Raw genomic sequence first — 25,084 nt, 5'->3', positions numbered from 1 at the left:
GAGCGTTGGCGATGGTACTAGTTAACTAACTAGCGCCCCCAGTCAGAAGTGCAGTGCATGCATGCATACAGAGGTACGGTAGGCACTCGAATACCGCACGGTCACTAAAAAGACGTCAGAGATCGTGTTATTTGGGCTCGGGGATTCACGGATCCTGTAGGTGTAGTGCTAGGTGCGTCTACCTAGTACGTCAGTAAAAGTCAAAAGTTGTGCAGCCAAAACAACTGCCGGCGATGGCGTTGGCTGCATGATGGAGGTAGGTATCGTGGTCGCGGTATCGTGGTCGTGGTATCGTGGTCGTGGTATCGTGGTCGTGGTTGTGGTGGTTGTGGTTGTGGACGGTATATAGCTCTAGTGTAGCAAAGCTTGAGTTTGAACTTCAGGTCGCAGAACCTAAACCTTCCACGGGTTAGCCGGCTGACAGACAGCACAATGGCATTGCTCCTGCGCTCGATCCGAGAATGCCAAGGTTCGCATCGGGACACTTCCGCCAGCAACCGTATGGCGGAAGTAGATATCGATGTATGTAGTCGCGGGCCGTATCCATGCATGTCACGAGTGAACTGTATATCTCGATAGCCCCCCCAACAACCTCTCCGCTCGCCACATGGTGAGCGACGGACGAGCGGACGGACGGGGAGAATGATCAACAGGTCAAATGACCGGGAATGCGCGAGAGGGGGGAGTTTTTTTGGGGGAGAGGGAGGGGCACCTCGGGCTAGTATTATGCAGGTACCATACCTTCCATCTTCCATACCTACCATACCATGCCATACCGAACCTACCGTAGCTACCATACTCACACCCACACCCACACAAGTTTATACATACACAAACCTGCAGACCGGAGCCAACGAACGGACGTAGAGGACAGAAGGCTTCAAAGTGCGGTTTGCATTGATTACAACTTACAAGAAAAACAAAAGCCTGTGCTTGGACTTGGCCGGACCTCTGCGCTGTACTGGGGCCGGTCACAACTCCGGCTCCAGATCCAGCTCCAGATCCAGCTCCGGCTCCAGCTCTCAGAAAAATCGCTATTCGCCATAGTAGAAACCGAGTCCGCACTGCGTAGTGTGGGGGAAAGGTTTGGGTTCCACACGACTACCTACGGTACTAACTAGTAACGCTCGAGCGCCGAACAGATCGCGGATGCGAAACATATATGAGTTATGTAGAGATGCATAAAATAAAGATCCTCTAGACCTACAGCATCGTCATCAAGGCAAGTGTGTGTGTGTGTGTGTGTGTGGCACAGAACAACTAACTGTTTGGCTGAACTAAGTCACTATTCGCTGAGAAGAAGTATCTACCAAAAATACGTATGTACATACAGGTAAAGTAAGGTTCCGGTATTTCTCGGACCGTCCGTCGCCGCCGACCGCCGACCGTTGACCACGGAGAAGCAGAAGATCCCGATCCCCGGCTCCCGAAACTCCCCACTCGGACCTGAGACCTCCAACGCCAGCCAAGTAGCTTGTGTAAATAATGTATGATATATATGATGTATTTATTTGTGCATGTATGATATGTAGGCGTATGCTGAGAACAATGTATGCTGAGAAAAAAACCAAACAAAGCAAAACCAACCAAAAACACAAACGTGAACAAACAAACGTGAACAAACAAACAAACAAACAAACAAACAAACATGCAGAACGGGAAGAGCGGCGAACGGCGAACGGCGCGGAGATAAAATGCAGGGCCGGGCGTATATATATAGAGCAGTACCGGTGGTCGGTGCAGCAGCAGCGCCGCGATATGCGAAAGACAAAAAAACATGGAAAATATAAATATATAAAAAAAGGAAATCAGATCAAACGGCGAGCAGATCAGAATCAGAGCAGAGCAGGACAGGTACTTCATACATCACACAGAAAAGAAAAGAAAAAAAAAGAAAAACGAAAAAAAAAAGTAAACCAAAAATAAACAAATAAAAACACAAGACATCAACAGTAGAGTAGCAGCAACTGATCGCTCAAAAAGGAAGAAAAAGCACCCGAAAACCAAAAATAATAACACAAAACCCCCCTGATCCCAGTAGAACTAATACTTTCCCCACCACCTATAGTTACGCCAATCTCGTGCAAACACTCAACCCAAAACAAAAAAGACATTAAGAAATAACGACGACGGAATACAGAGCACGGCGACGGGCTGTTTCGCAATATACTTAGGGAAGAAGAAAAAAACAGCAAATAGGAAACTCCAATGAAAAGGAAATGCAAAACGAGGACGAGGACGGTGAGGACGACGAGGACGACGAGGAGGACGAGGATGATGGAACGGATACAGCTGGCAGCAATGTCGGCGGCTCCGGTATCGGGGCGAGCTCGAGGAAGCTAAGAAACGAAACGGCATATCGGCGAGAAAACGATTCCCATGCTAGGCAGGCGGCCGGGCTGTAGTGATGGTCGATTCTCGCAAATTGCTTCGTCCATCCTCCTCATCCTCCTCCGACGAGCCTAAGCCTCGCAGTCGTCGGCGGCAGCAGCATTCGTGGCGGAGAAGATGAGGGCATCGTACTCGTAATCGTTATCGTGGCCATGGTTATATGCGCGGAGCATTGAAAGTTCCGACGGCACCCGGAGTCGGGCCGTCATCGGACATTGTCGGCCAACGTCCGCCCCATCAGGCGGCAACACCGAGGCCAAGCTTACGGCACCGCTGCCACCGCCGCCGTAGCAGTAGTCACCCGTGCTCTCATGTTCAAGTTCAAATTCAAGTTGTTCTTCATCTCTGCCCGCAGCCTGTTATTTCCGGCAAAAACAAAAACTCGTTAGCTACTGGAATTCAACCGTTTCCTTCCACTTTTATTTTTCTTCTTCTGCTTCTGCTTCTTTCCCGCAGAGGCAGGGCAAGGTGGTAATGGGGAAGGGTTGCTTACCACACACTCGGCGCAGGCGGTATTGTTCACCCAGACCCAGTTGTCACAATTGTGCGTATAGAAATTCTTGCAGCGATACCTGAAGTAGCCGGACGAGGCCTCGGAAGCTAGAGTAAAGGCCATTTTGCTAGATGGAAGCTGCTCAGATGGGACTCCGAAGTAGGGACTTGGAGGTTTTTTGCGGATGATGCTGAGAGGAAGGCGATGGAGATGTTGCGATGGGGATTGAGGCGGTGGTTGATTGGTTGCTTGCTGTTATGGACTGACACGAGCAACAATCGAAGGCGGAAAGCACGAGTGTGTGTGAGTGGATGTTTGCGAGTTGGTATTGAGCTTGAGAGGCCGATTTGATGCTGGACTGGGAAACAAGAACCTGAGGCGGGGGAGGAGGGCGGGCTTTATGTAGCCATGTCGAGAGGAGGAGGAGGAGGAGGGGGGGCGCCATAGGTCGAGCCTTCATAATTTTTCCGACAGCCAGAGCATCTGCGTGGCATCAAGGGTGTTGAAGTCGAAACCAATCCATAAGTGGTGGGGTGTAATGATATCGTGGTGTAGTAGCGTACCCAGAGTACTAGTCGAGCGAAGGTACCACGCCATTATTAGGGTCGGGATGCGGTTCGCTGTCGCAGCTGCGCTCTTGAGCCGCTAGTAATAAGTAACGTTCGGACCCTGCCAGGAAGTGTCTTGTCCAAACATATGCGCCACAGTGAGCGAGAGATCAGAGATCGAGGGCGCAGCAGCAGCAGTGCTGCAGTGCAGCAGTGTACGCAGAGAGCAGCAGCAGACAGCAGCAGTAGCAGTGGAAGTATCTACTCCAGCAATCTAGTACATACTCCAGCAATCTACAACCGATCAAATCGAGCTTGGGCAACCAGACCCGTGAATGCGGATGCGGATATAGCAGCGCATTGCTGGTCGCTGGCCATGGTTGGCAGCCCTGGTCAGAAACTCCGTATGAATGCAGGGCACCCTCGGTCGGTCTCGACTCGAAGGATACCCCAGATTCGACTATGCGAGTATGATTAAACAAAAAACAACCCCTCCAGGTTCGACTCCTACCACCTACTACCACTTACTACCACCACCACCACCACCACCACCACCACCACCACCACCTCCACCTCCTACACCACCACCACCACCTAACACATCCACCTCTTCCACCACCCCAAATACCAGCGCTGAATATGCACTGTCTGACGGCCAATACACTCTGCGTTCTAGCGCGCGACCTGCCCTGCAAGTCGGGGCCCTTCTCTAACTAGAAACCGCTGGCTGCCCTCCTACATACAACCACAAAACTTACTTACTCCCTCCTTTCACACCGACCCACCGCTGGACTATCGGGCTTGCTTTTGTTGTCAATCTCGCCTTTGCTTTTTCCTTCCCTTTTTTCCTTTCTTTTTTTCCTTTCTTTTTTTTCCTTTCTTTTTTTTCCTTTCTTTTTTCTGCGCTCGCGAGGCTTCGCGTGCGTATTCTACGACACCTTGTTCTAACAGATTCCCGTTCACCGCACGCCCCCGACTTGCCTACGTGGCCGCTGCAAAAGGTAAAAAATTAATAAAAAAAAACAATCATCTCCTCGGGCGTGTATGATGCCACAGACTCGGACGGGCTGGGCGGCCGAGCTGATTTCCTCACCGCCAAAGCCAACATCTCGTGTTCCTGCGTGCATGTCGTCATTGAGCCTGCGAGAAACGGAGCAGAGTTACGGATGGCTTGGGCTTCGCTGTTGGGCCCGCTTGTTGCTACCAGCCCGGTTGCTCCTACTCCAGCCAGTGCTCCGGCTGCTCCAGCTGCTCCGCATCTCCGCATTTGAATCCGAGCGATAGAGACACAGTCTCATCCCCAAACATCATCTGGCTTCCTAGTACCATTCTGTTGCCCTCTTTCCTCATTCCGGATGGGTTGTTGTTTTCCATGTAGCTGTACATACTGCCTCAATTGCAAGCCTGTGGCACCGTCCGGATCCCAGCACCGGGCGGAAGTCTCATTGTTGCTATCCATACGAAAATTCTTAGCGTCCACGGTCACACAAACACCCCTCCACCATTACCACCACTGCACCACCACTGCACCACCACCACCACCACCACCACCGTTTGACCGACGCCAGGACGCGGACTCGCAGACATGCTCGATTTCTCGTCTTCTGCCGTGCAGGGGGGCATGTCTTCGAGATGCCAACTGGAACATGTGTGTCTCGTCAGCACGCGCAACCAGCCTATCACTCGTGAGATAGCTCGATGGATGGATGTTCTGCTGTCTGTACGTCTGTCTGTCCGGAATTATTTATCCTGGTATCTGTATTTGCCTAGAACCACACACCCCCCATGCCATTCCACGGCCACCTGGGGGATTCGATGGAGCTCGCAGCTTGCCAGAGGAATCATCACTTCATCAATGTACTGTTCCGGCCTAGTAGGCCTCAGTCCTCTGAGAGTTACCAGTAGTAAGGAGATGATGGTTTGTCATTGCCCATCCTGGTCACCATCGGGCCGCGCATGATCGAGTCGGTTCATTTCATTTTGTTTGTCGGCCCTTCCCGTACGGATATTTTTGTATTGGACGATCCCGCCCTGGCCTGTCCGTTCTTCTGAAACGTCCTAGGATCGCAGGTGTGCAGGACTCGCAGGACTCGCTGGAGCTGGAGGTATGTAGAGTACATATTAGGGCTCCCTGACCCAGCTTCCCCCGTTGTCAGAACAAGGCTGAAAAAAAACAAAACAACATCCAAGACAACGCAGCAACCACCAACAACGTGGCCCGGGCTTGAATGGAAACACTAGCCGATGGTCTTGGATTTACATCTCGCTCACTTGGTGGTCCTCGTACAGGCGGTGGCAGGCGACGCCTTCGCGCCCCGCCCCTTTCCATCCCCCCTCCCTCCTCCCCAGATTGTGGGGATACGGGCTAGCTAGAGGGCTGGCCATCTCTATCTTCTCCGGTGGACTGCCAGTATGCAGGCGATAATCTATTCTCCCTCCTACGAACACACCCCGTCCATCATCGCTACTGTCGACTGTAAGGCTTGAGCCTCCCCCCTCCCTCTCTCTTCCCAACCCCCCTCTCCTCACCCCCGCTCCAATGAACGGAACACATCTACCCGGACCGCTATGTACGGTCGTGTTGGAGGTGCTTGGACATCGATCTTCGCTTAGCCCCATCCCCAGAATCGAGTACCTCAGACATATGTAGCAAACCGCGGATACCCTACGCCATGGACTTGGCAAAGTACCGGTTGGGCTCTACGGTCGGTACTGGCGTGTAAGCATTCTAGAACTCGGCAAATACCCGCGAATACCAAATCGACTTACCGCCACACAGACCAGCCAAACTAACCAGCCCGCGCGCAATGTCCGACCCCCCCCCTTCCATCCGTCCAATCGACGGCCGAGCTCGCGACCATGCCTCTAAGTGACAGTGACTTTGGCGGACGAAAGACAACCAGCTGCTTGGGAGGGGGGAGGGAGTGCGCGCAGGAGTGCGCACAGGAGAGACAGAGTGTTCAGAGGAGTCGGCGCGAGTTCTAGGCCAGGCTGCCACAGCTACTGCTCCACTTGCGAGAGCACGAGGGAGGGGGTGGGAGGTGGTATGATGCTGGCAGGTGTTCGGGAGTTTCGACGAGCTCCTCCAGCAAGACACAGCATTGATCTCGGATTGCTGATCGAGGCGGGGGGGAGGGAGTGGAGCGGGGGGGGGGGGGGCGGTAGTCGAGAAGGGCGAATGCCAGGAGAAGGCCCTGCCTGCGGCAAGTGGAGACAACAGGACAAACAGATCCAAAGAAAGGCTCGGTTCCGATTGGATTCCGGACGGCATTTGCTCGAGCTCACGTCCACGTCAATATGTGCCGGCGAAGATGGATGGGGTGCTCTCCCCCCCTCCCCGACCGCTCCTCTTTCTTTCTTTCCCTACGCATGTATGTGTGTATGTACGTACGAGCTGCTGCACTTGGAGGGAAAATCGGCAAGACGAAAGAAAGCTAGAAAAGCGGAAAAGCTACCTAGAACGAAGAAAGAAAGAACGAGAAGCAATTCCGGCCGGGGGGGTGAGCAATGTTAGCTAGCCCCAAAACCCCAAGATTACTTGGTACACTGATTGGGCTTAGCACCCGAAGATCTGGGCTCGATAAACTTTGAGGCCACTGACTGGATCCCCGATCCCTCCTTGGTGACAGATCGCGATTGAATGGCCAGGAATATCCCCCCTCCCCCGTCCCCCCTCCCCCGTTCCCTTATCCCCCCCCCTCCCCTCTACCCATGGCCACACGATGCTGTGTGACGTGGCTTGGATCCGCTCGGGATGTTCGACCGAACGTTTTCTCGTCTCGCCGCTTCCGTCAGTGTGGTCGAAGCTCAGTCCACCAGCCCAACCAGCCCAGCCCTCCGGCAGGACCAGACCAGACCAACACTTTTTCGGATCCCTTTTTCCGATGACGTTGTCTACCTCCCCCCATACTCTTGCTGCCGATTGGCCTATACTGCCATCGTTCTGGAAACGAAGCCGGCGGATGCATCATCATCATCACCCATCATCGTCATCATCATCATCACGTTCGCAGCGGACCATCCGGTGCAGTCGTCCGATTATTTTATTTTATTTTTTTGTTTGTGGGGAGAGACAGAGAGAGAGGGAGAAAGAAGAAAAAAAAGAGATTATGCACACCAGAGCACCTGCAATATGGAAAACCCCATGTTTTTACACCGCTGGCTGCAAACGATTCCACTCTGCAAACGCCGATCCCGGAGAAATGGTCAGGAGCAGCGCGGCCGACCCTTGGTGCTGTAGGTGCAGTGCAGGGCAGCGAACCTGGCAATCCGGAAACAATTCTTGGGCACGGCATGAATGAGGACTGACGGACTCGCAGAGGAGGGAGGGCTCGCAACGGCGAGAGGAATGGGTGGTAGGCGGCTGTGTTGGTGGTGGTGGTGGTGGGGGGAGGAGCAGGCTGCAGGCCTCAGGCTCGGCGAATGGAGGCTGTGATACCTACCGTACGGTGCTAGGTGGGGCCTGCTGCCAGCAGTCTTTGATTCGAGTGTCCGGTCTGGCCTGCGCAGCGCGCCGGGTGCCTGCGTAGGAATTGATAGCCGAGTTCACGAGCTGCAAGCTCAGGCTGGTTCGCAATCTTTTACCTTGACATGGAAGCAGCGACGAGTTGTCTGTCGGCGGTTTTGTGTTTTTTTTATTTTTGCTGGGCGGCAACCCGGCACATTCTTACCCGTCCGAGGTGTTGGAAGCGGAGGAGCGAGGAGCGGAGCCTGGGGGGATGATGTGGGTGGGCGTACGAGAAACTTGACGACGACGAGGACGACGGCGGAGGAGCGAGAACCTGAGTCCGTCGGCCACACTCACAGAAACGGACGGACTCACGGATCATCGGACCCACTTTCCAGCTCCGATGGGAAACGAGTCCTGCCTTCCGAGACGCTTTGCTTCACGGGGGAGCTAACTACTGCTGAAAAAAAAGTGCTTCAAATAGGTCGACCGATCAATCCTCAATTGTACTACATACATACCTAGTACAGCATTTGTTTCAGATCTTGCCTTGTCGCAGGACTAGATCTTAATCGCTTGCTGCTGCTACTGCTGCTACTACTGCTACTTCTGCTGCTGCTGCCATGAACTAGTATTGAAACAGCCACCCTCGCCGCTGGGCTTTTCGGATATCTGGATTCGTTTTGGTGGTGCAGAACGGGACTGCAGGATTATACGGCGAATCTAAACCTATTTTGAGCTGTGTTTCACCGGTGAACACACATGGAAAGGGAGCAGTTATGACTACTCAGTTGCTCTCACGAGGTTTTGGCCGTATATAGCTAAGTTACATACCATCGTGTGGGGAAGACACGCCTCGGTCAGCATTGCTATGTGCATACTAGTTAGTCCGGACGCCCCTCTCCATCCCCCTCTCCTTGATAGACCTCCGGATACCCGTATGTAACCGGAAATACGGATACTCACTCAAGATTGCCTCACTCAGTGTCCCATCGCCGTGTTCCCCGAGATATGTATTCACAGCACGCACACCAATGCAAGCCCGGCTCCGCCCAGCCTCGAGATTACGAGCAGACGATCATATTTCCAGTCGGACTCAGCTCGCTCTCGATAAGTCGTCGTCTCGGTCCGTTCTTTCCCTATCTGCGCTGCAAGAATAGGCCTCCACTCCCTCCCTCCGTCCGCCGTGGGGGACATTTTCAGCCATGATTAGTGCATCGGTGGGTGAGTAAACAGACAACGGGGAATTACTAGTAGTAGGTAAAAAGTATGGACTACTTCTCGATCAGCCGCATTAACTCCTCCTGCTACTACTAGTATCTACTCTACATATCAGACCAACGAATTGCCCCCCCCTCCGCTCGCCTTAGCATCACCATCACACGCCACATGCGCAGCGCAAGAAGCCACTGACACTTTGGCCGGGATCACAGCGCGTATAGTTCGTTACACGCTGGCTGCTGGAGGTCTCCGCATCCGCATCGATACTACATACGGTATACCCAGACCACACCGTATCGCACCAACACCCGGTTTGCACCGCAAGGCTGTGGCACTGCACGCACGCACTTTACTCGACTGCAGCTTACTCGGCCTCGAGCATGGGCGGGGGTGGATGGGAAGAAAGGCAAAAAGAAAAGAAAAGAAGAGAGCATGCATGCATGCAAGCAGGCAGTCGGGCAGGTAGAGGCAGGGCAGGCGCGGGAGGACCTAATGAACGAACGAACGAGGTATTCCGTGGCCCGTGGGTGCGGCTATCGCCGCTAAAACCTTTTTCCTACATACCATCATAGTTTTGCTCTTTACATACGCTGAGTCAAAAGCAAAGAACATTTGATGCAATGTAATGTAATGTAATGTTATGTAATTCTAGGCTATGTAAGGCCATGTACGGCCATGTAAGGCCATGCTATGTAATGTAATGTCATACTAGGTAACCCGGTATGCGTCTTCAATTCGAATTTCGCGTCGACCTCAAAGTCTCAGAGTCTCACAGTCCACCAACCACAGTCCAAAATCCACAGTCTCAGTTCGCCTCTCGGGAGATGGGGGTTGGAGGTGGTCAGCCGCCATCCGTAAAGTACCAGGTCAAAAGTTATCGCCACTCGCCCCTACGAGACCACCACACCACACATGTAGACCTCTCGAACACCACAACCACACAATATAAAGTAATACAAACTTGCATACAAGATGATTAGATATATATCCAGCTTCGACAAAATTTTCAGCCAAAAGAAATCAATATTTTATGCGACGTTATGCGGCTAACCCAAGTCCCATTGTCTCAAGGCTATCCATTTTTAACCACAGATTCTGCGTCCCAAACACACTGTAAAAAATATTGGGCAATTGGAAGTCCTTGCTAACCGGGTAGGATATCTTATAATAAACAGGCTCGCAAATATAAGCAGTTGTGGTTCAGCAATGCGGCCTAGGAGAAGAGTTTGTGGTTTTCGCTGGTTGTCGTGCAACTTTTTGTATGGGAGCCCCATACAAAATGCGAAATCACTGTTCAAGTCATGTACAACCCACCGCTAAAAACCATCAGTCTTGACTAAAAGCGGTCAACTTTTGTATATGTGAGGGCTTATGATTCTATGGCGTCTGTGAAAGACACAATATTTTTCCGTCAGACGAAGGATGAGTTTTAGTCATGTGAAAATGGCCATTTTTGGTGTAAAACGGTCCCCCTGAAAACTTTTGACCTAGTACTTTACATACCCAGATATATAGCACGAAAACTTTGAGCACGCCGAGGCCGAGTGAGTGCTTGTGGAGGAGTGCAGAGGCGCGCGGAGGATCCCGCCGGCAGCGCCAATAACGGCTACGATCGTCGGATTATTAACCCCCGCCTCCGCTCGCTCGCACACCACACACGACCGAATGCGCGCAATAATGCGCGGGCTGTCTCAGTTGGTGGTGGGGTGGGGTGGGGGGCGGGGGGTGGGGGGTGGGGGGACTAGAGTATCGCCTTGGTACCTCGAGGCTGACCACTGAACAGTCGCCACTGATTGGACAGTGATACCATCTAAATACTTATGTTGATATATCATATGATATATCATATATCCACATGCCGACCGGATTCGCGATCGCCCTGCGGCCCTAGTAGTCTACTACTATTCCTACTATTGCTAGTAGTAGTGTTACAGATAAGTACCACGTACTACGTAGGTACATAGAGGCCGACCCCCGACCAGACCACCGACCAAAGTGCAGAAAGTGCAGAAATCTTTTAGCTTCGAGAAGGTGATGCTCCCCAACCACGCATGTACAATATACTTTGCAGGAGCCATGTACCTAGGGTTTTCCTACATACACAAGTACATAGGAAGGAAGGAAGGAAAAAATACGTGCTTGCTTGCTTGCTGGCGCACGCGGTTGGATGACGTCAGTATAAACCTAAGGTATCTTGAAGCCGGCATTGCAGTGCTGTGCAGTGCTTCCCTCACGTTTGTTCGTGCGTGCGTGTATCTGGCATCTACCAGGTATCCACCTACAAGTTGCCTACATTGTATGTCCCATGCGTACATACGCCTGCAGCCCGCGAGGTTCTGCCTGCCGAAGTATTTACTCATGTACTTACAGCCTTATCCACTATTTGCCCGGCTGCTGGTACGTCATGTACATAATCTGCACAAGGAGATAAAAGGCGAAAATTCGGCCTTGCCCGTGGTATCCACCGTGACCACTGCGACCACCCCGCCGCCGCCGCCGTGAAAACCAATACCGGAGCGGCGGGTCGGCGAGTCGGCGGGTCGGCCAGCCACGCAGCCACGCAGAAGCCGAGCCGGTAGATTTGCTGCGCGCAGAATTCGGTTTGCTCGACTCGACTCGGCCAGGCTGGGCTCGCCTCACCGAGCAAGAGGAAACGACGAATGTAGGATACGACGAATATAGGAATGTACCGTTGCACCGTTGTACGACGGTATGGTACGACGGTATGTACTATGTACGGTATTTACGGTAACGGTATTTATTGCGGCCCATTGCCCACTCCCAGCCCGCAGGCACGTTGAGAGTAGTCCACCACCACCACCACCACCACCACCCCGGCCACACGCCGCCGCCGCCGCCGTGAAAACTGGAGACGGATACGGAGACGGAGCCGCATCGGCGGGTCGGGTCGGTCAGCCAGCCACGCAGCCTTCGAGCCGGTAGATTTACTGCGGGCGGGGATCGCCTGCTGCTGCTGCTGCGCGCAGAATTCGGTTTGCTTGAGTCGACTCGATGAACTCGACCAGGCTGGAATTGACCGGACTCGCCTCGTCGCGCGAGAGGAAACGATGAATATAGGAATATTCGTACGACGGTATGTAAGACGGTATGGATGGCGTTTACGGACCACGGTGTGGACGGCATGTAGTATGTACGGTATTTACGGTAACGGTATTTACGATATTGACTGTAGCTCACACGAACGCACGCTTAGAGTAGAACACCCACAGTGCACTGCACTTTAATTCTAGGCACCTAATGGCTGCTCCTCCTACTGCTGTTGCTGCTGTTGCTCCTGCTGCTGCTGCTGTTGCTCCTGCTGCTGCTGCTGTTGCTCCTGCTGCTGCTGCTGTTACGCGATATTTTAATCTAGATGATCTACGTCAATCCATCCTACTCTCAATTTCATCATGCTCCGCCGACCTCCGCGGCGAACTTTTACCCGCTGGAAGGACAGGTGCGGTGCGGATTTTTGTTTGATAATTGTAATTGTAATGGCAATTGCGATTGGAATTGTGATCGTATGATGGCTGCATTAAGCCTTGATTTGGGGTTTGGCAAATCATATTTTTGTCTCATTTTATTTCTTTGGATTTTTATTTCTTTGGATTTTTAGATTTTTAGATTTTTAGATTTCTTTTTCATATTCCGTTTGACTAACGCGGGGAGTCGGGACAGGATAATTTTTCTATGACCTGGTGGAGTCCACTCTCGGCTCTTTGCGAGGGGGGGTATTTTTTACTTTTCCGCGATTGAGTAGGGATTCTCGTCGGACGGGGGATACGAACGCCCGCGCAAGCGCAAGTGCGAGTGCGAGCCAGCCTGGCCGGGTCTCTTGCTGTGGCGCAAATAATACAAAAAAGCAAAAGTAGGAGAGGAGAGGGCTGGATCCCGTTGCCTATAGTACCGGACTTACTTCTTACTATTGTAACCTACCTGGATGCAGGGTATCAGTCACCTGCGTTCCATGATCCATCGTATGTAACGGCAGGGGGGGGCTGGGTCCAGGGGGAAGCTCAAATGAGCAGGGGGATCTTATTTTGCCGATTGCATTCAATTCTGTTCCCTACATACGCTATGTAGGTGTTTATGTAGGTATAGTAGGTATCAAAATACTGGAAACACTGGAGATGGCCGACACGATACCAGCAGCACTGCGGCAGGCGTGTTTCCGAATTGGCTTGCTTACTATGCAATGTACCTGGAAGCTGCGTAACGGTTCACGGACGAGCGGTCGTTTGTACATGAGCTTGGTAGCAGGTATCATGTGTAGTTGCGGGTCGGTTAGGTTTCAACCCAGCCGGAACGCGTATGGATGTAGAGTATTTAGAAACCGCCGTTGCACGTGGGGGTGAACGGGGGCGGTGGGGCGCATCGAGTAAAAAAGTAAGCGACGGGATCGATTTATTCCGTCTAGACGAGAACTACTTTATACCTAGTACCGGTATACCGCCCACTCGGGTCCTTCAATCGTCCCATAGTCTGGACTCTCTTCCCGCTATGTAATATTGAATGCACATCTGACTCTCTCGTGTCATGTGCTGGTTAGTGGTCACTCGTAGGGACCAGGGGCTTACTAATTGTTAAGCGCCGCTGAAAGCAATTCCGTAGGGCCCAGGGCCAAAGTGAACCGAGCTGCACCACTGGCGATGGTTTCCACTTTTGGACTTTCATTCTGCTGTGGTTAATTATTATGGTCAATAGTCATTCCATCGGCGGGATGTGGACCCTTCCACTCTACTCCCCCATACTAGCCTCTCAGTTCCCCGGTTTCTGCAAGGAACTGGGGGCGTCGAGTGATGGCTAGTGGTAAAGTGATCCAAGGAACATTTATATGAAGTATCGATCGTGCGGAACCCGGCGGGGGGTTCTAGGTGGGGCCGGGACTGGGCTGGGACGTAAGATTGTATTGTGGTGGGATGGGAGTGGCGCATGTTTTGCTTCCGGAACGAGTTTTAGCGATAGTGGGGGTACGCACAACACCGCACCGTAGCCCACCGCGGTGAACGGGTGGATGAGGAGGGAAGCATCTAGGAGTCACGATCCGGCCAACCCCCCCCCCCCCCCCCCCCCTCTCCCTTTCCTCCACCCAACCGACGAAACATCGTTGCCGTGATTTGCATATTCGAACTGAGGAACGCGCGCTCGCCATGCATGCTCCAGACCGAAGGACCTCCGTAAGCTCTGGCAGATCCCTGTTGGCGTCAATTTCAGCCTTGCGTAGGTATCTTGCGTGTTCAATGCGCATGATGATGATATCCGAGATGTAGGTATGTATAGATAGAACTTTGGGGATGAGGCGTCCGATCCGGCGACGGCTCATGATCCATGGGTCCGTAGTTAAATTTATATATTTATGTAGGTACATACTATCGAGTGGTGCGGCGTGGTGATCTTCAGCAGGTATGTGTATACCTAGTACCGATGGTGAGTGATCGCGAGGCGGTAAGCGTCCCCTCCCCCCCTAGTTATGGCCGGGCCCGGAGCGTGAGAAGTACTATCACAACGTCTCGAGAATTCTCCGAACGAGGTGTAATAATACAGCGGCCGTCCAGGGAGGTCTCAGAACGAGGATCGCTCGAGCCACACCCCTCACAGCACGACATGGTACCTATCCCGAGAGTATTTTCTTTTTTGGGGAGGAGAGAGATCTGAAACGGTCTATTAGCGGGTGAAGACCAAGCTACGCACTTCCGGCGGTATTCTGATTCCGGCTGGCTTGGGTTCGACATAACCCGGGCGGGGCGGGTCGGAGCGGACTACACGGCGCGGTAGTATTGCCGAATACGATACGATCGCAAGAGTAGCTGAGGTTCCGGCGTGTGCGCGTGACTTCGCTTATCCGTTCTAGCCAGCGCCGACAAGAGTGATCCATGATGCTGGTTTGGGGCGGTGGACGGTGGACGGTGGACGGTGGTTCGTGACCTGATGACACGGCGGCGGCGCCGAGCGAAATTTAGCATCAGCCCGCAATAGGGCTTCGTATGTACGGAGATGCCCCACAACACGAGTGCATAGTAATAGCCATGGTGCCGGAGTCCATGAACTAACGCAGAAGCGATGGAACAACAGGCGACCCCCGGCTCCTTATTGCTGGTGGTGGCGTGGCTCGTGGGGTAGTTCGAATAGTCATCTAACGGTGGTATGTAGCTACATCGTACCGTCAGCCTCGAAAGTTGATAGGGACTCCGGGGAGATGCGATGGAATCAAACGTAAGAATGGAACCACCACGGCGAAAGCTGTAGCATGCGGCTACACCATGCGCCTGGCAGGCGAGGCTGGCATTAGGGAATCCCCGTCGTCGCGAGCAGTCGGCTACAGTCACCGTATCTGTGGTGCCCGTCGAAGTTGCGCCTGAACCGTGAGTGCTGTAAGCGGGGGGCGAAAGGGCCTGCGCAGCACCGGAAAGACTCGAGCGTCGATCACTCCGAGGGATGCCGAGTATGTAGGAACTTATGTAATGGCAGCAGAGTTGTGGTCACAATAGAGTTGCCAGCTGGCTCCGCGCCAAACGATCAGTTCGTTGGCGAGTACCAAGCCATCCGGGAATGACGCTTTTGCGCTTTTTTAAACGATCTAGGATGTTGTGGGACCGGCAAAGCCACGAAATATTTTATAATCATTCGCTCTCTGCTTCCATGGTTCTTTTCGTGAATGGAGGTTTCAATCTTGATGTCCATAGAGTCTTGGTGTTTGAGGGGGAATTTCGAAGTCTTGGTTGCACAAGCAGCCAGGACCAAGCTCTGCGTGTTCAGACGATATCGACGCCGTAAGTGTCCACCGGAGGGCTCTATTACTACTTACTCATGGGAGTTACTGGAGGATTGAGTAATGGGCTGTACCGAGAATCTGGGCACTCAACAGTTACAAATGTATACGTACTGGGTGTGCTCATGAGTTATCACTCACCTCTGCTCTGGCCACCGCTTGCTTCGAAATCACACATGACAACGCATAGGTTAAATGCAAGTACCACAACACACGAAGAGATGTATAAAATGTATAATTTTATGAAGAGAGAATTTAAACAGTGGTAGATCGGCCAAACGATCTAAAGGGTCAAAGCTCAAAAGAAACTCACTGATGGTGTGTTGACGGGTCGAAGCCTGATTCCAGGTTGTGACTTCACAACGTTGTGAACTACCACTTTCTGTCCACCTTTCCTTTTCTGTACCCTCTCGCCTTCTTGTTACCCTCCTCTCCTTCTCCCTCTCCTCCCCTCTCCTCCCCCCTCCTCCCCCGCCCTTTCACACTCGTTTCTACATCTTCTCTCACAAACCGACACCTTTTCCCCCCTTGGCTTTACGCACAACTACAAACCATCTGGACACAACTAACAACTCTGCGGTCATCATGACCGATTCCGACTTGGACGAGATGGAGACGGAAACTGGGCAGCTACCGGCTTTCCAAGGCGCCACGAAAGCGATACGTCCTGAAATCATTAACCGTACGAATGCCTACCTCGAGAAGCTGATGGCTATCTCTCGTCCTAAGAACAACCTCCCTCCCGCCAAGGCCACCCGCCCTCCATCTCCTACAATGGCACCCGCCCAGACTTCTGGTCCTCTACCGCCCCACCTGAGACCTGTTAGGGATAAGGGTGTTGCCGGTCCCCGTCTGGACGATGCCAAAAAACTGCCCCCACCTTCTCCTTCACTGCTTCCTTCGGAGCATTTCACTACCCCTAGTTTTTCCTGCCCCCCGTCCTCTCCCATATCACCGAATTCACCTCTGATGACTACTGCTCACGAGAATAGTCGTCTTTCACCTCCGGACTCGACCTCTGAAGAGTTTTATCCACACAAGAAGAGAACTTCGGTTGAAGCTAAGATCAAATCTTCCAGCGCCGAGTATGCCAGGCCTGGCAACACGAAGTCCGTACCTCGTGCTCCGTCTATTGATATCGACGAGAATGATGAAGGCACCTCGATCGGTTTGTTGCGCAACCTTGTTAATGCCGTTCCCAAGACTATGATTATGGTTCCTGGTACGCACTTCCATCCATACTTATCTAATATTGGTTCACATCTAACGCAGATGTAGGTAAGCTACTCATAGACTTGCTTGAAGCCCACAAGAGCATCAAGATCCGTTTGGACGCTACTGTGGACACCCTCTTGGATTACCAGGAGGACCAAGCCAGGGTCAATATCGCGAAGGACTACTTCATACACTTTATACAGAACAGCGGCTTTGACGCCAAAGGCTTGTGGTGGAAGTCGTACAAGGCGGCCGATACGTGGATCGACGCTGTACTCGCTGACGAGCAAACGTACATCGGTGTCACTCCCGATGACCTCGACGAAGAATCGTGGTTGGCCGAAGTCCTGCGCTTGCGTGGACTCCCAATTCCCGACCGTCGTGAATCGGTGGTTGATGGAAATGAGAATCCTGCGGATAACGAGACGGCGAAGCCATCACCTGTCAAGAGTCAGGAAACCCCATCCGTTGAAACCCTATCATGGAAGAAGTACTAACCGGCTAGAATTTAGAAGCAGTTTCATCGATTCAACTCGCGCACGATGTCAAGCGGGCTGTTGCAGACATGGAGCGCCAACATGCATTGGGCATCCTCCCGAAAGAAGACAAGCCTAAGTTTTTCGCTCCTTTACCTGCCAGGGTTTCAATTCCTGTACCTGTACCGACCATTCATCCGCGCCCATTGTTGCCAGTAGACACCAAGGTGGACCAGATCGGCATCCAACAGGAACGATTCGAGCGACCTATGTCTCCCCCAGTGTTTCATCTCACGTCCAAAGAGCAGAACAACCAGTGGCCTGCTCAGGTGAAGCATCAGAAGAGCTCGCCACCGCTTCGCATCTATTATCCGCCCGGCAACGATTCTGAGACGGATCATGACGAGCTTCTTAAGGACCCGGGTATCCCTTCAGGAGGTTCCGTCGGCTACTATATGTCCGACTACTCGGATATGTAAGTTTCTAAAACCCCCATCTTCCGGCCAATTGTCTAACCTTCCGTCTAGGCCCGTGGTCACCCAACAGCTTCGACCTAGTGCGCCTAGGCAAATCGAACCCACGCCTAGGCAAATCGAACCCGCGCCTAGGCAAATCGAACCCGCGCCTAGGCAACCCGAACCTGCGCCTCCAGTGGATGATACGCCCGTCTACTACGGTGAAAGCTTTGACCTCCTTGCCGAAGAACAGGAACGAGGTTTGGGGTATGTTCCGATCAAAAGTTTCTGAAATAAATAATTACTAACACTTTTGCAGACTCGACTGGTTCGAGGGAAGACGTTCTGCTGAGAGAGCGCACTGGGCCGACCGTGGTCTTTCGCCTCGGCTTCAGACTCGGGGACTTCGTCCCCCGAAGCGCGATGGCAACAGTGAGGATGAAAGGTCACCGTACCTCCGCGACGGAAAGCTTGACCCTCGTTACCGTAAGGTGACCATCACGCATCTTCCCCGCATTATTCAATACCACGAAGCATTGCCTATGGTCAGAGGGGGTCCCATCGAAGTGATGCGTCTCCGTCACGATGATCAGGAAGGCCAAAAAGCTACCTACACGAGCCTTGAGGTCACTTTTCTCACACCGGAGCAAGCTTGGAACTACTTCCATTGGATGAGTTCGGCTCCCGTCTACTTCCAGGAAAGGGTTCTCAAAGTTGTGATGGAGCAGGTACCGCCATTGCCCAGTGGAGGGGAACTGTTCAGCCGCGACAACTGCCGCGTATTCACAGCAATTCCCGGTAGACGTGCGATGGGGCACAACTGCGCGAGTGTCTCGGAATTCGTCAAGAGGACCCCTTTACCTCCCGCTCTAACCGAGTATCTCAAAGCCGACGTCTTCGTACACCAGATGGACGGTCCTGGTGTTTTCAAAGTTGAATATACCAACTTTAGCACTGCGATCTACGTCAGGCGCTTCCTAACCATGAACGGGTGGACTACCTGGCCTGCTTTTGATGTCACGTGCCAACCTATTGACTCACTTCCCAAGCAGCGAATCTTCGGTTGCGTGTTGAGCAACTGGGATTCCCCCCAGTTGTGAGTGGTGGTACTGTGGCCCGGCTGACAAAAAGTTGCGATTTTCTAGTACGACCATAATGTGTTCCGCGGCGGTGGTTCCCCTTGCTCTTTTCCTAGGTATCTCTCTTTCATTCTGCTCTGTGCCATTTGTGATTTCGGTCCTTGGACTGTTTAATAAGAAAAGTTCTTGCTAAATAGTTCAATCTTTTTTTGTTTGTTTTACTCGGGGAGTTTACTTTTCTTTCATGCCTGTTGCTTGCTATGATTGAAGATATCGGGAATGCTGAGAAAGGTAGTTACAGAGGGGCGATGTTTCTCTGCCGCTTTAGGCTACTTCGCACCTTTTTCCTGCTAAATGGTTCAATTTTTTTCTGTTTGTTTACTCGGGGGGTTTGCTTTTCTTTCCTGCCTCTTACTTGCTTTGATTAAGAATATGGGGAATACTAGGGAAGGTACTTTGTTACATGGGGACGATGTTTTTTTGCCGTTTCAAGGCTTTCGCACCTTGTATCTCCATACGATTGCTGGGTGGTTCTACACAGCGTGTTTCAACAACATGACTATGATTACATCCTAGCTTTGTTTGTTCCTCTCCGTCATCATGGCAAAGTGACTCGTAAATGGTATGCTATCCGTGACGGCATCATGGCAAAGTAACTCGTGAATGGTATGTATGGTAGATACCTATGACGTAACGGAGCTTCATATCGGTGGAGCCGATATACATAAGCAGAGGAGAGAACAAGGCAGGCTACAATAGTAGAGTCGACACCAGTCGCAGTGTAAAGCGCCTAAGAGTTTCCCGCGAGTCGCGACGCAAACCACCGCTCTATACCATACCATACCTATTGCATGAGCCCAAACCACGTGGCAGCACTATCAGCGCGCGCTGGCGCCTCCGCATCAACCGCGGCACACGCGAGTCGCGACGCGAAGGCTGAAGGCTGACAAAAGCCAGCCTCTACGTACACACTCTACGTCACATTCTCGGCCCTTCCGCTTCCCTACTTACATACTTCGAGTGGGTGTACGAGTATACATAGCACCCACTAGTACTCTACCACCTCCAAAAGTAAAAGCAGCAAAAGCAACATTTTGCATGAATTCCGCACCCGCAGGGGGGGACGGCGTGGACGAAACGCCGGATCCGGACGGCGGGTTTGCGCTGTGACGCTGCGTGGGCCGGATTTGGTCAGCTCGATGGATCCTGCTGATCACATCGAGATGTTGCCAAGAAGCAAACATGGACTTTCGCTCCCCGCCCCTCCCTATTCGCACGAACGTCTGGGAAGAAGAAAAAAAAGAAACGAAAAGAAGAAAAATACTGGCGGCGGAATAGATTTTTTTTTTGGATTTTTTTGGATTTTTCAACTTGGGGTTTTTTTGTAGGGCGAGGTGAGAAGAAAGCGAAAAGAAATCAGTGGTGGGAACCTGCAGCACAGCTCAGCACAGCTCAGCACGTTCGCTCGCTCGTTAGCATTGGAATCGAATCGGTCTGCGCTTGACCGCACTACTGCCACGCCCCCTCTCAGCTTCCTCCTCCTTCTCCTCCTCCTCCTCCTCCTCCCCCATAGCTCCACGGAGTCCATCAAGGCCGCAATGGGTTATCCCGAGTTCTGGAAATGCACTTTCGAGGTCGGTCGTCTTACAAGTTACGAACGAAGTGTGGGCTGCGCAGCAAATGTGCGCGGTTGACGAGCGGAGTCCCGGTTGGTGGAGACGGGACGTGGCGGAGGGACGTGGAGGGAGGAGGTGGGGAGGTGGGGAAGGAAGGGAAGAGAACGAGGGAGGGTTGGGAACCAGTACCGGTTAGTCCGGGAAGTTGCGTTGCTGGTTCAGGACGGATATGCAGGCGGGATGAAGCTGCATCTGTATGTCTGTCTGTATGTATGTATGTGTGTATGCAGCTGTGCCTTTCGTGGGCGTTTGCTCGGGTGGCGTGGCGTGTCGAAGGATTGGAATTTGGGGGGAGGGGGGTTGGCAGGGCGGATGGTTGTTTCCGTTTTTCCATGGAGGCATCGAGGACTCGATGCCGACTTGCGTGGCGGGCCTGGTGGGTGTACCGTAGGCGGATCGTGGTTGGTGCGTGCGTAGAGTGGGGTGGGTGGGGTGGCCAGGTGGGGTGTGTGAGGTAAGGTAAGGTAAGACACGGAGGGTGTAGGAGAAAGCACTGCTGCTGCTGCAGGCCAGCATGTGTGTGTAGGACTCGTCTGCCCCGGCACTTCTGGGGGATATACACACACTCCAGGCCAGCCAGTGGGCGAAGGGCTGAGCCATGTTCGCGGGCGGGGGAGCTGTGGCGGCTGTGATGTTGGAAGAATGGAAGCTGTATGATCTGTTCTGGTAGTACAAGTGATGATCATAGACATGGCAGAGTATGAGATGTAATGATCTGTATGTACGTTGTTTGTTCCGTTGGTAATACCACGATCTCACGCAATCGCACCTCCGGCAGCAAAGCCATGATTTACGCCGCATTGCTTTTACTTCTTCCTCTTGCTAATACGATTCCACTGGACATCTACGTTGCTTGTTGGCCTGGCCAGCCGCCGACTTCCAGCGGATGATCTCGCTGGCCAGAGTATGTACATATCTAGCGGGCTGGATGCTATGATACCAGATCCACTGTGGCACCCGTATATATATTCGCAGGTAGTATTTCAATATCACCCAGCCCAATCGATCTTCGGTAAAGCAGTGCGGAGTTGAAGTTATCGGTTGATTGGCTCCGGCATCAAGTGTTGTCTGCGAAGCTTTTTCGGGAGTCACTATAGGCGTCGAACGTTCAACCGCTAGTCTGCCAACGGAAGACGACCAGTACGGTACCTATTTACATACATACCTACTAGTAGATGCACCCATGTGCCGAGATACCTATCCGTTCGTCTGCACTGTTGGAATCGCTAGTGCTGATGATGATGATAATTTCCGGCGCCCACCCATGGTTGATGGCGCACATGGACTCTGTCTGCTAGCCGGTCGACGGTCGAATGCTTTTGGTATGGTACGGGGTCTCCAAGCACCGGAAGGCATGCGCATCTCAAATGTATCTGCCTAGGAGATGCTCGGACTGCCGGTAGCGGCTCAGTGGCCTGCCAGTCGTGCCGTCGAGCTCGGCGTGGGTGGGGAAGGAGGAGGAGGAGGACTTGCTCTATTAGCACATCTCGTAGTGCAGAAACGAGGTCGGCGAATGGTTAGTTTCTTCGAGTACCGTAGACCGTTTACGAACTTCGAAGCACTCGCTCACTCACTCGGATTTCCTACCCAGTCAGCTTCAGTAATGCACCGGAGAAGTGAGTTATATCTGCGTCTCTCACGATCAAGGGAGCCGGGGATCAAGTACCGGTACGTACATAGGGAGAGATAGAGTATGTACCAGTACTGGTACTTTTCCTATCAGATTGATGACCGGCTGGTTGCTCGTTCCGAGTTGTTGTTGTTGTAGAATCGGTATATACAGTACATGTCAACCGTATCCAATTGGTCCATATCCCCAGACAGCAAACGTGATGAAAAGACACTCCTCCAGTTTGAACTTCGAAGTTAACAATGATCTCACTTTCCCTCCAGGGCCTCCACACCGACATGTGTGCCGCCTCCAAGCTAAGCGGAAGGGTTGGCCATGGCCCATAGCTTCGTCCGTCTGGCCAGTGACAACAGCAGCCCCGGATCTTGCAAGTGCAAGTGCATAGAGCAACGTCGACGAAACCGCGGTGACGTCGGTCATCGAGCTGCTCAGCCGTCGATTCCATTCTCTGGTGGTCCGTCGGTGGCCCGTGGAGGGGTAGTTTTCCGCAGTAGAGTACCTAGATCAAGACGGACGGGGGTTTTATTTCCCCCGCCCCAGCCCGCGCCCACGCCCACGCCCACGCCCACGCCTCCACTCCCGAGCGTTGCCCCGGCCCGCGCATGCATAACTGCATAACTAAGCACCCAAGCATCCAAGCACCTCCCAACCTACTTCCTGACATCATACCAGTAATCCAGTAATGCCCCATCAGTATTAGCGAGCGAGCGACGATCTGCCAGGTGCCAGGTGCCTCTCTTCCTTCCTTCCTTCCTTCGTCCCGTTTGCACGCCCGCCCGCACGCACGCACATATGAGTCGCACAGTCGCACACGCACGCAGTGCACACCCGCCGGTGCGATCATCGAGCTGGCTGCTAGCTGCTGCACGATATCGATGAATCATGAATGGGGGTTTCAACATTCGGATACGGTATACCCCTAGATTTTGCCGTCGTCATGGACTACCGTACTTACATGTGTAGTAGCTGTGGCGCCGGGTGACGATGGGTACAGTATGTACTGGGAAGGCTCGTCCGGCTTCTTGCGCGTTCGCGTTGAAACACCAACGAAGTGTTGATGTCATGCTTTTTTTTGGCGAGCTGGAAAACAGGGATGGGATCATTGGGATGAACGGGACGGCAAGCACCGTTGGACACACACGCACCCACACACCGACGCGTGGGGGGGCGGGGCGGGGCGCGGGGCACAGACGGTACACACGGTACGGTTATGGGTACGGTACGGGTCCCTGAGCCGGACCGTATGTAGGGCGGGCGTGGCGTGGCGTGGCGGGCACGTAGCTACCGTACCGTATGTACCCAAGTGGATATTCATGCCGCCACCGGAAATGGCATCCCGCTACCTAGTTTTTTCCTGCGAGCGCGCGGCTAAGACAAAACCAGTTTCAATGCGTAATCGATGGTCAGCCTTGGATGGAGACAAGTCTGGTCGCAGCGGGTGGCAAATGATTTGCCAGTCTATGGCAAACTATATTTCAACGTCTTAGCGCGAGTGACTTGGGGTGTACCAGGGGCCAAACGACTTCCCATTCCAGACGATCAAGTGGACGAAGAATTTCACTGTCTCCATGAAAAAAGCACATATAGCCTTTTCGGCTCGCTCGAGGCTTCGGATTTAATCCTGATGGCCGTGGTGAGATAGAGCTAGCCTTGCTTGCGCTCCAACACCCGAACTGACCACTGACGAGTCTCCACCAGTAAAAAAAACTGCTTCGAGAGGCCGCGTCGTAAGCCTTACCTGTCTGGACTCTGTCAATGCAAATTATTTCGGGCCATCGAGGAAGGGCATTTCAGGGTAGAATCACACGAGGGTTCGAAGCCACGCCCGCAGTGACCAGTCTACCGTAATAGTTAGTGTTCAGTGGAAAGATCGTCGAGCTAACTACTACTCCGAGTAGGTAGTCGCAGTGAGTCAATTGGTTTACAAGCCCTCGTACATGTGTACATACATACCGTCGTAGGGCCTTGTGTGTGCTGAGTCTGCTGCCCTCCTGCTGCAGATACGACGCGTAGATGATGATAAGACTTTTGCCGCTCCGCCGGACGACTCGAAGCACTCTTTTGCTGGCACGCGGATGGTGGCCATGCCGTGATGGTGCTTCCGGTCCTCCGCTACGAAACACCAGGAGAAGGAGAAGAAAGCCCATAAAGGCATGCCGGCGGCGTACCGCTCCGCCGTATGTACGTGTGAGTGTGACCAGTCGGATCTAGATGTCGTTCATGTAGCAAGCTGGCAGCTGCCTCAGCACTGCTTCACAGGCGGATACGGTCGTAACTATTGGGTGCAGAGCAAATCAAATCAACCATCGACCTCCCGGAACCGCTGAAACTGGCCAGTGGCTGGCCGGGCTGGACTGGGCTGGCTGACTGACTGGTCTCTGGGATCTCGTCGTTGCACGAGTACCTCGATGTGCCGCAGATTTAACTAGGAAGGGTGGCAATTGATGACGAGTCCAAGTCCGTCACGGCGTCATCCAGCGATGCAGGGTGCGGTATCGTCCAGCTGAGAATCGCCAAGGTGTCTGATCCACACATGCAGCGGCAGCATCAGCAGAGGCAGTAACAGGAGCAGCAGTACTGCTGTACACAGGCCAGTTTAGTTATCGTCGCCTATCGGCCATAGAGATGTCTGCGAATTGCTGGCAGTAGCGATCCAGTCCGACTCCGGAACCTTCACGCTGCAG

General features: G+C 52.9%; 4 protein-coding genes across 4 annotated transcripts; 1 reads left to right on the top strand and 3 right to left on the bottom strand.

Annotated features, from left to right (window-relative positions):
• Positions 1-2,009: 2,009 nt before the first annotated feature.
• Positions 2,010-2,455, bottom strand: BZA05DRAFT_84939 (uncharacterized protein). Its single transcript, XM_051488712.1, has one exon. It carries the CDS (start codon positions 2,356-2,358, stop codon positions 2,092-2,094), a length of 267 nt encoding a protein of 88 aa, XP_051338265.1. The 5' UTR covers positions 2,359-2,455; the 3' UTR covers positions 2,010-2,091.
• Positions 2,199-3,323, bottom strand: BZA05DRAFT_402483 (uncharacterized protein). The gene is made up of 2 exons (XM_051484114.1): positions 2,885-3,323; positions 2,199-2,747 (listed from the first exon to the last, which is right to left on the bottom strand). The coding sequence occupies exons 1-2, from the start codon at positions 3,005-3,007 to the stop codon at positions 2,463-2,465; spliced, it is 408 nt and encodes a 135-aa protein (XP_051338264.1). The 5' UTR covers positions 3,008-3,323; the 3' UTR covers positions 2,199-2,462.
• Positions 3,324-16,299: 12,976 nt separating this feature from the next.
• On the top strand, positions 16,300-19,282 carry BZA05DRAFT_84833 (uncharacterized protein). The gene is made up of 5 exons (XM_051488711.1): positions 16,300-17,091; positions 17,148-17,534; positions 17,597-18,035; positions 18,088-18,282; positions 18,335-19,282. Exons 1-5 carry the CDS (start codon positions 16,455-16,457, stop codon positions 19,113-19,115), a joined length of 2,439 nt encoding a protein of 812 aa, XP_051338263.1. The 5' UTR covers positions 16,300-16,454; the 3' UTR covers positions 19,116-19,282.
• Positions 19,283-23,971: 4,689 nt separating this feature from the next.
• On the bottom strand, positions 23,972-24,604 carry BZA05DRAFT_402459 (uncharacterized protein). The gene has a single exon (XM_051484113.1). The coding sequence runs from the start codon at positions 24,545-24,547 to the stop codon at positions 24,191-24,193; it is 357 nt and encodes a 118-aa protein (XP_051338262.1). The 5' UTR covers positions 24,548-24,604; the 3' UTR covers positions 23,972-24,190.
• Positions 24,605-25,084: the final 480 nt, after the last annotated feature.

Source organism: Tricharina praecox (assembly GCF_024521635.1).
Source record: "Tricharina praecox strain CBS 144465 chromosome Unknown BZA05scaffold_17, whole genome shotgun sequence".
NCBI classification, from domain to species: domain Eukaryota; kingdom Fungi; phylum Ascomycota; class Pezizomycetes; order Pezizales; family Pyronemataceae; genus Tricharina; species Tricharina praecox.
This window is presented reverse-complemented; position numbering and strand designations above follow the sequence as displayed.

Bases quoted from the DNA above. Each gene is read 5' to 3' on its own strand.
- BZA05DRAFT_84939 (XM_051488712.1), bottom strand. From the start codon at position 2,358: ATGCCGTTTCGTTTCTTAGCTTCCTCGAGCTCGCCCCGATACCGGAGC.
- BZA05DRAFT_402483 (XM_051484114.1), bottom strand. From the start codon at position 3,007: ATGGCCTTTACTCTAGCTTCCGAGGCCTCGTCCGGCTACTTCAGGTAT. The intron at 2,748-2,884 runs GTAAGCAACCCT...CGGAAATAACAG, and splicing joins CCGCCTGCGCCGAGTGTGTG to GCTGCGGGCAGAGATGAAGA.
- BZA05DRAFT_84833 (XM_051488711.1), top strand. From the start codon at position 16,455: ATGACCGATTCCGACTTGGACGAGATGGAGACGGAAACTGGGCAGCTA. The intron at 18,036-18,087 runs GTAAGTTTCTAA...CCTTCCGTCTAG, and splicing joins ATGTCCGACTACTCGGATAT to GCCCGTGGTCACCCAACAGC. The intron at 18,283-18,334 runs GTATGTTCCGAT...ACACTTTTGCAG, and splicing joins GAACAGGAACGAGGTTTGGG to ACTCGACTGGTTCGAGGGAA.
- BZA05DRAFT_402459 (XM_051484113.1), bottom strand. From the start codon at position 24,547: ATGGGCTTTCTTCTCCTTCTCCTGGTGTTTCGTAGCGGAGGACCGGAA.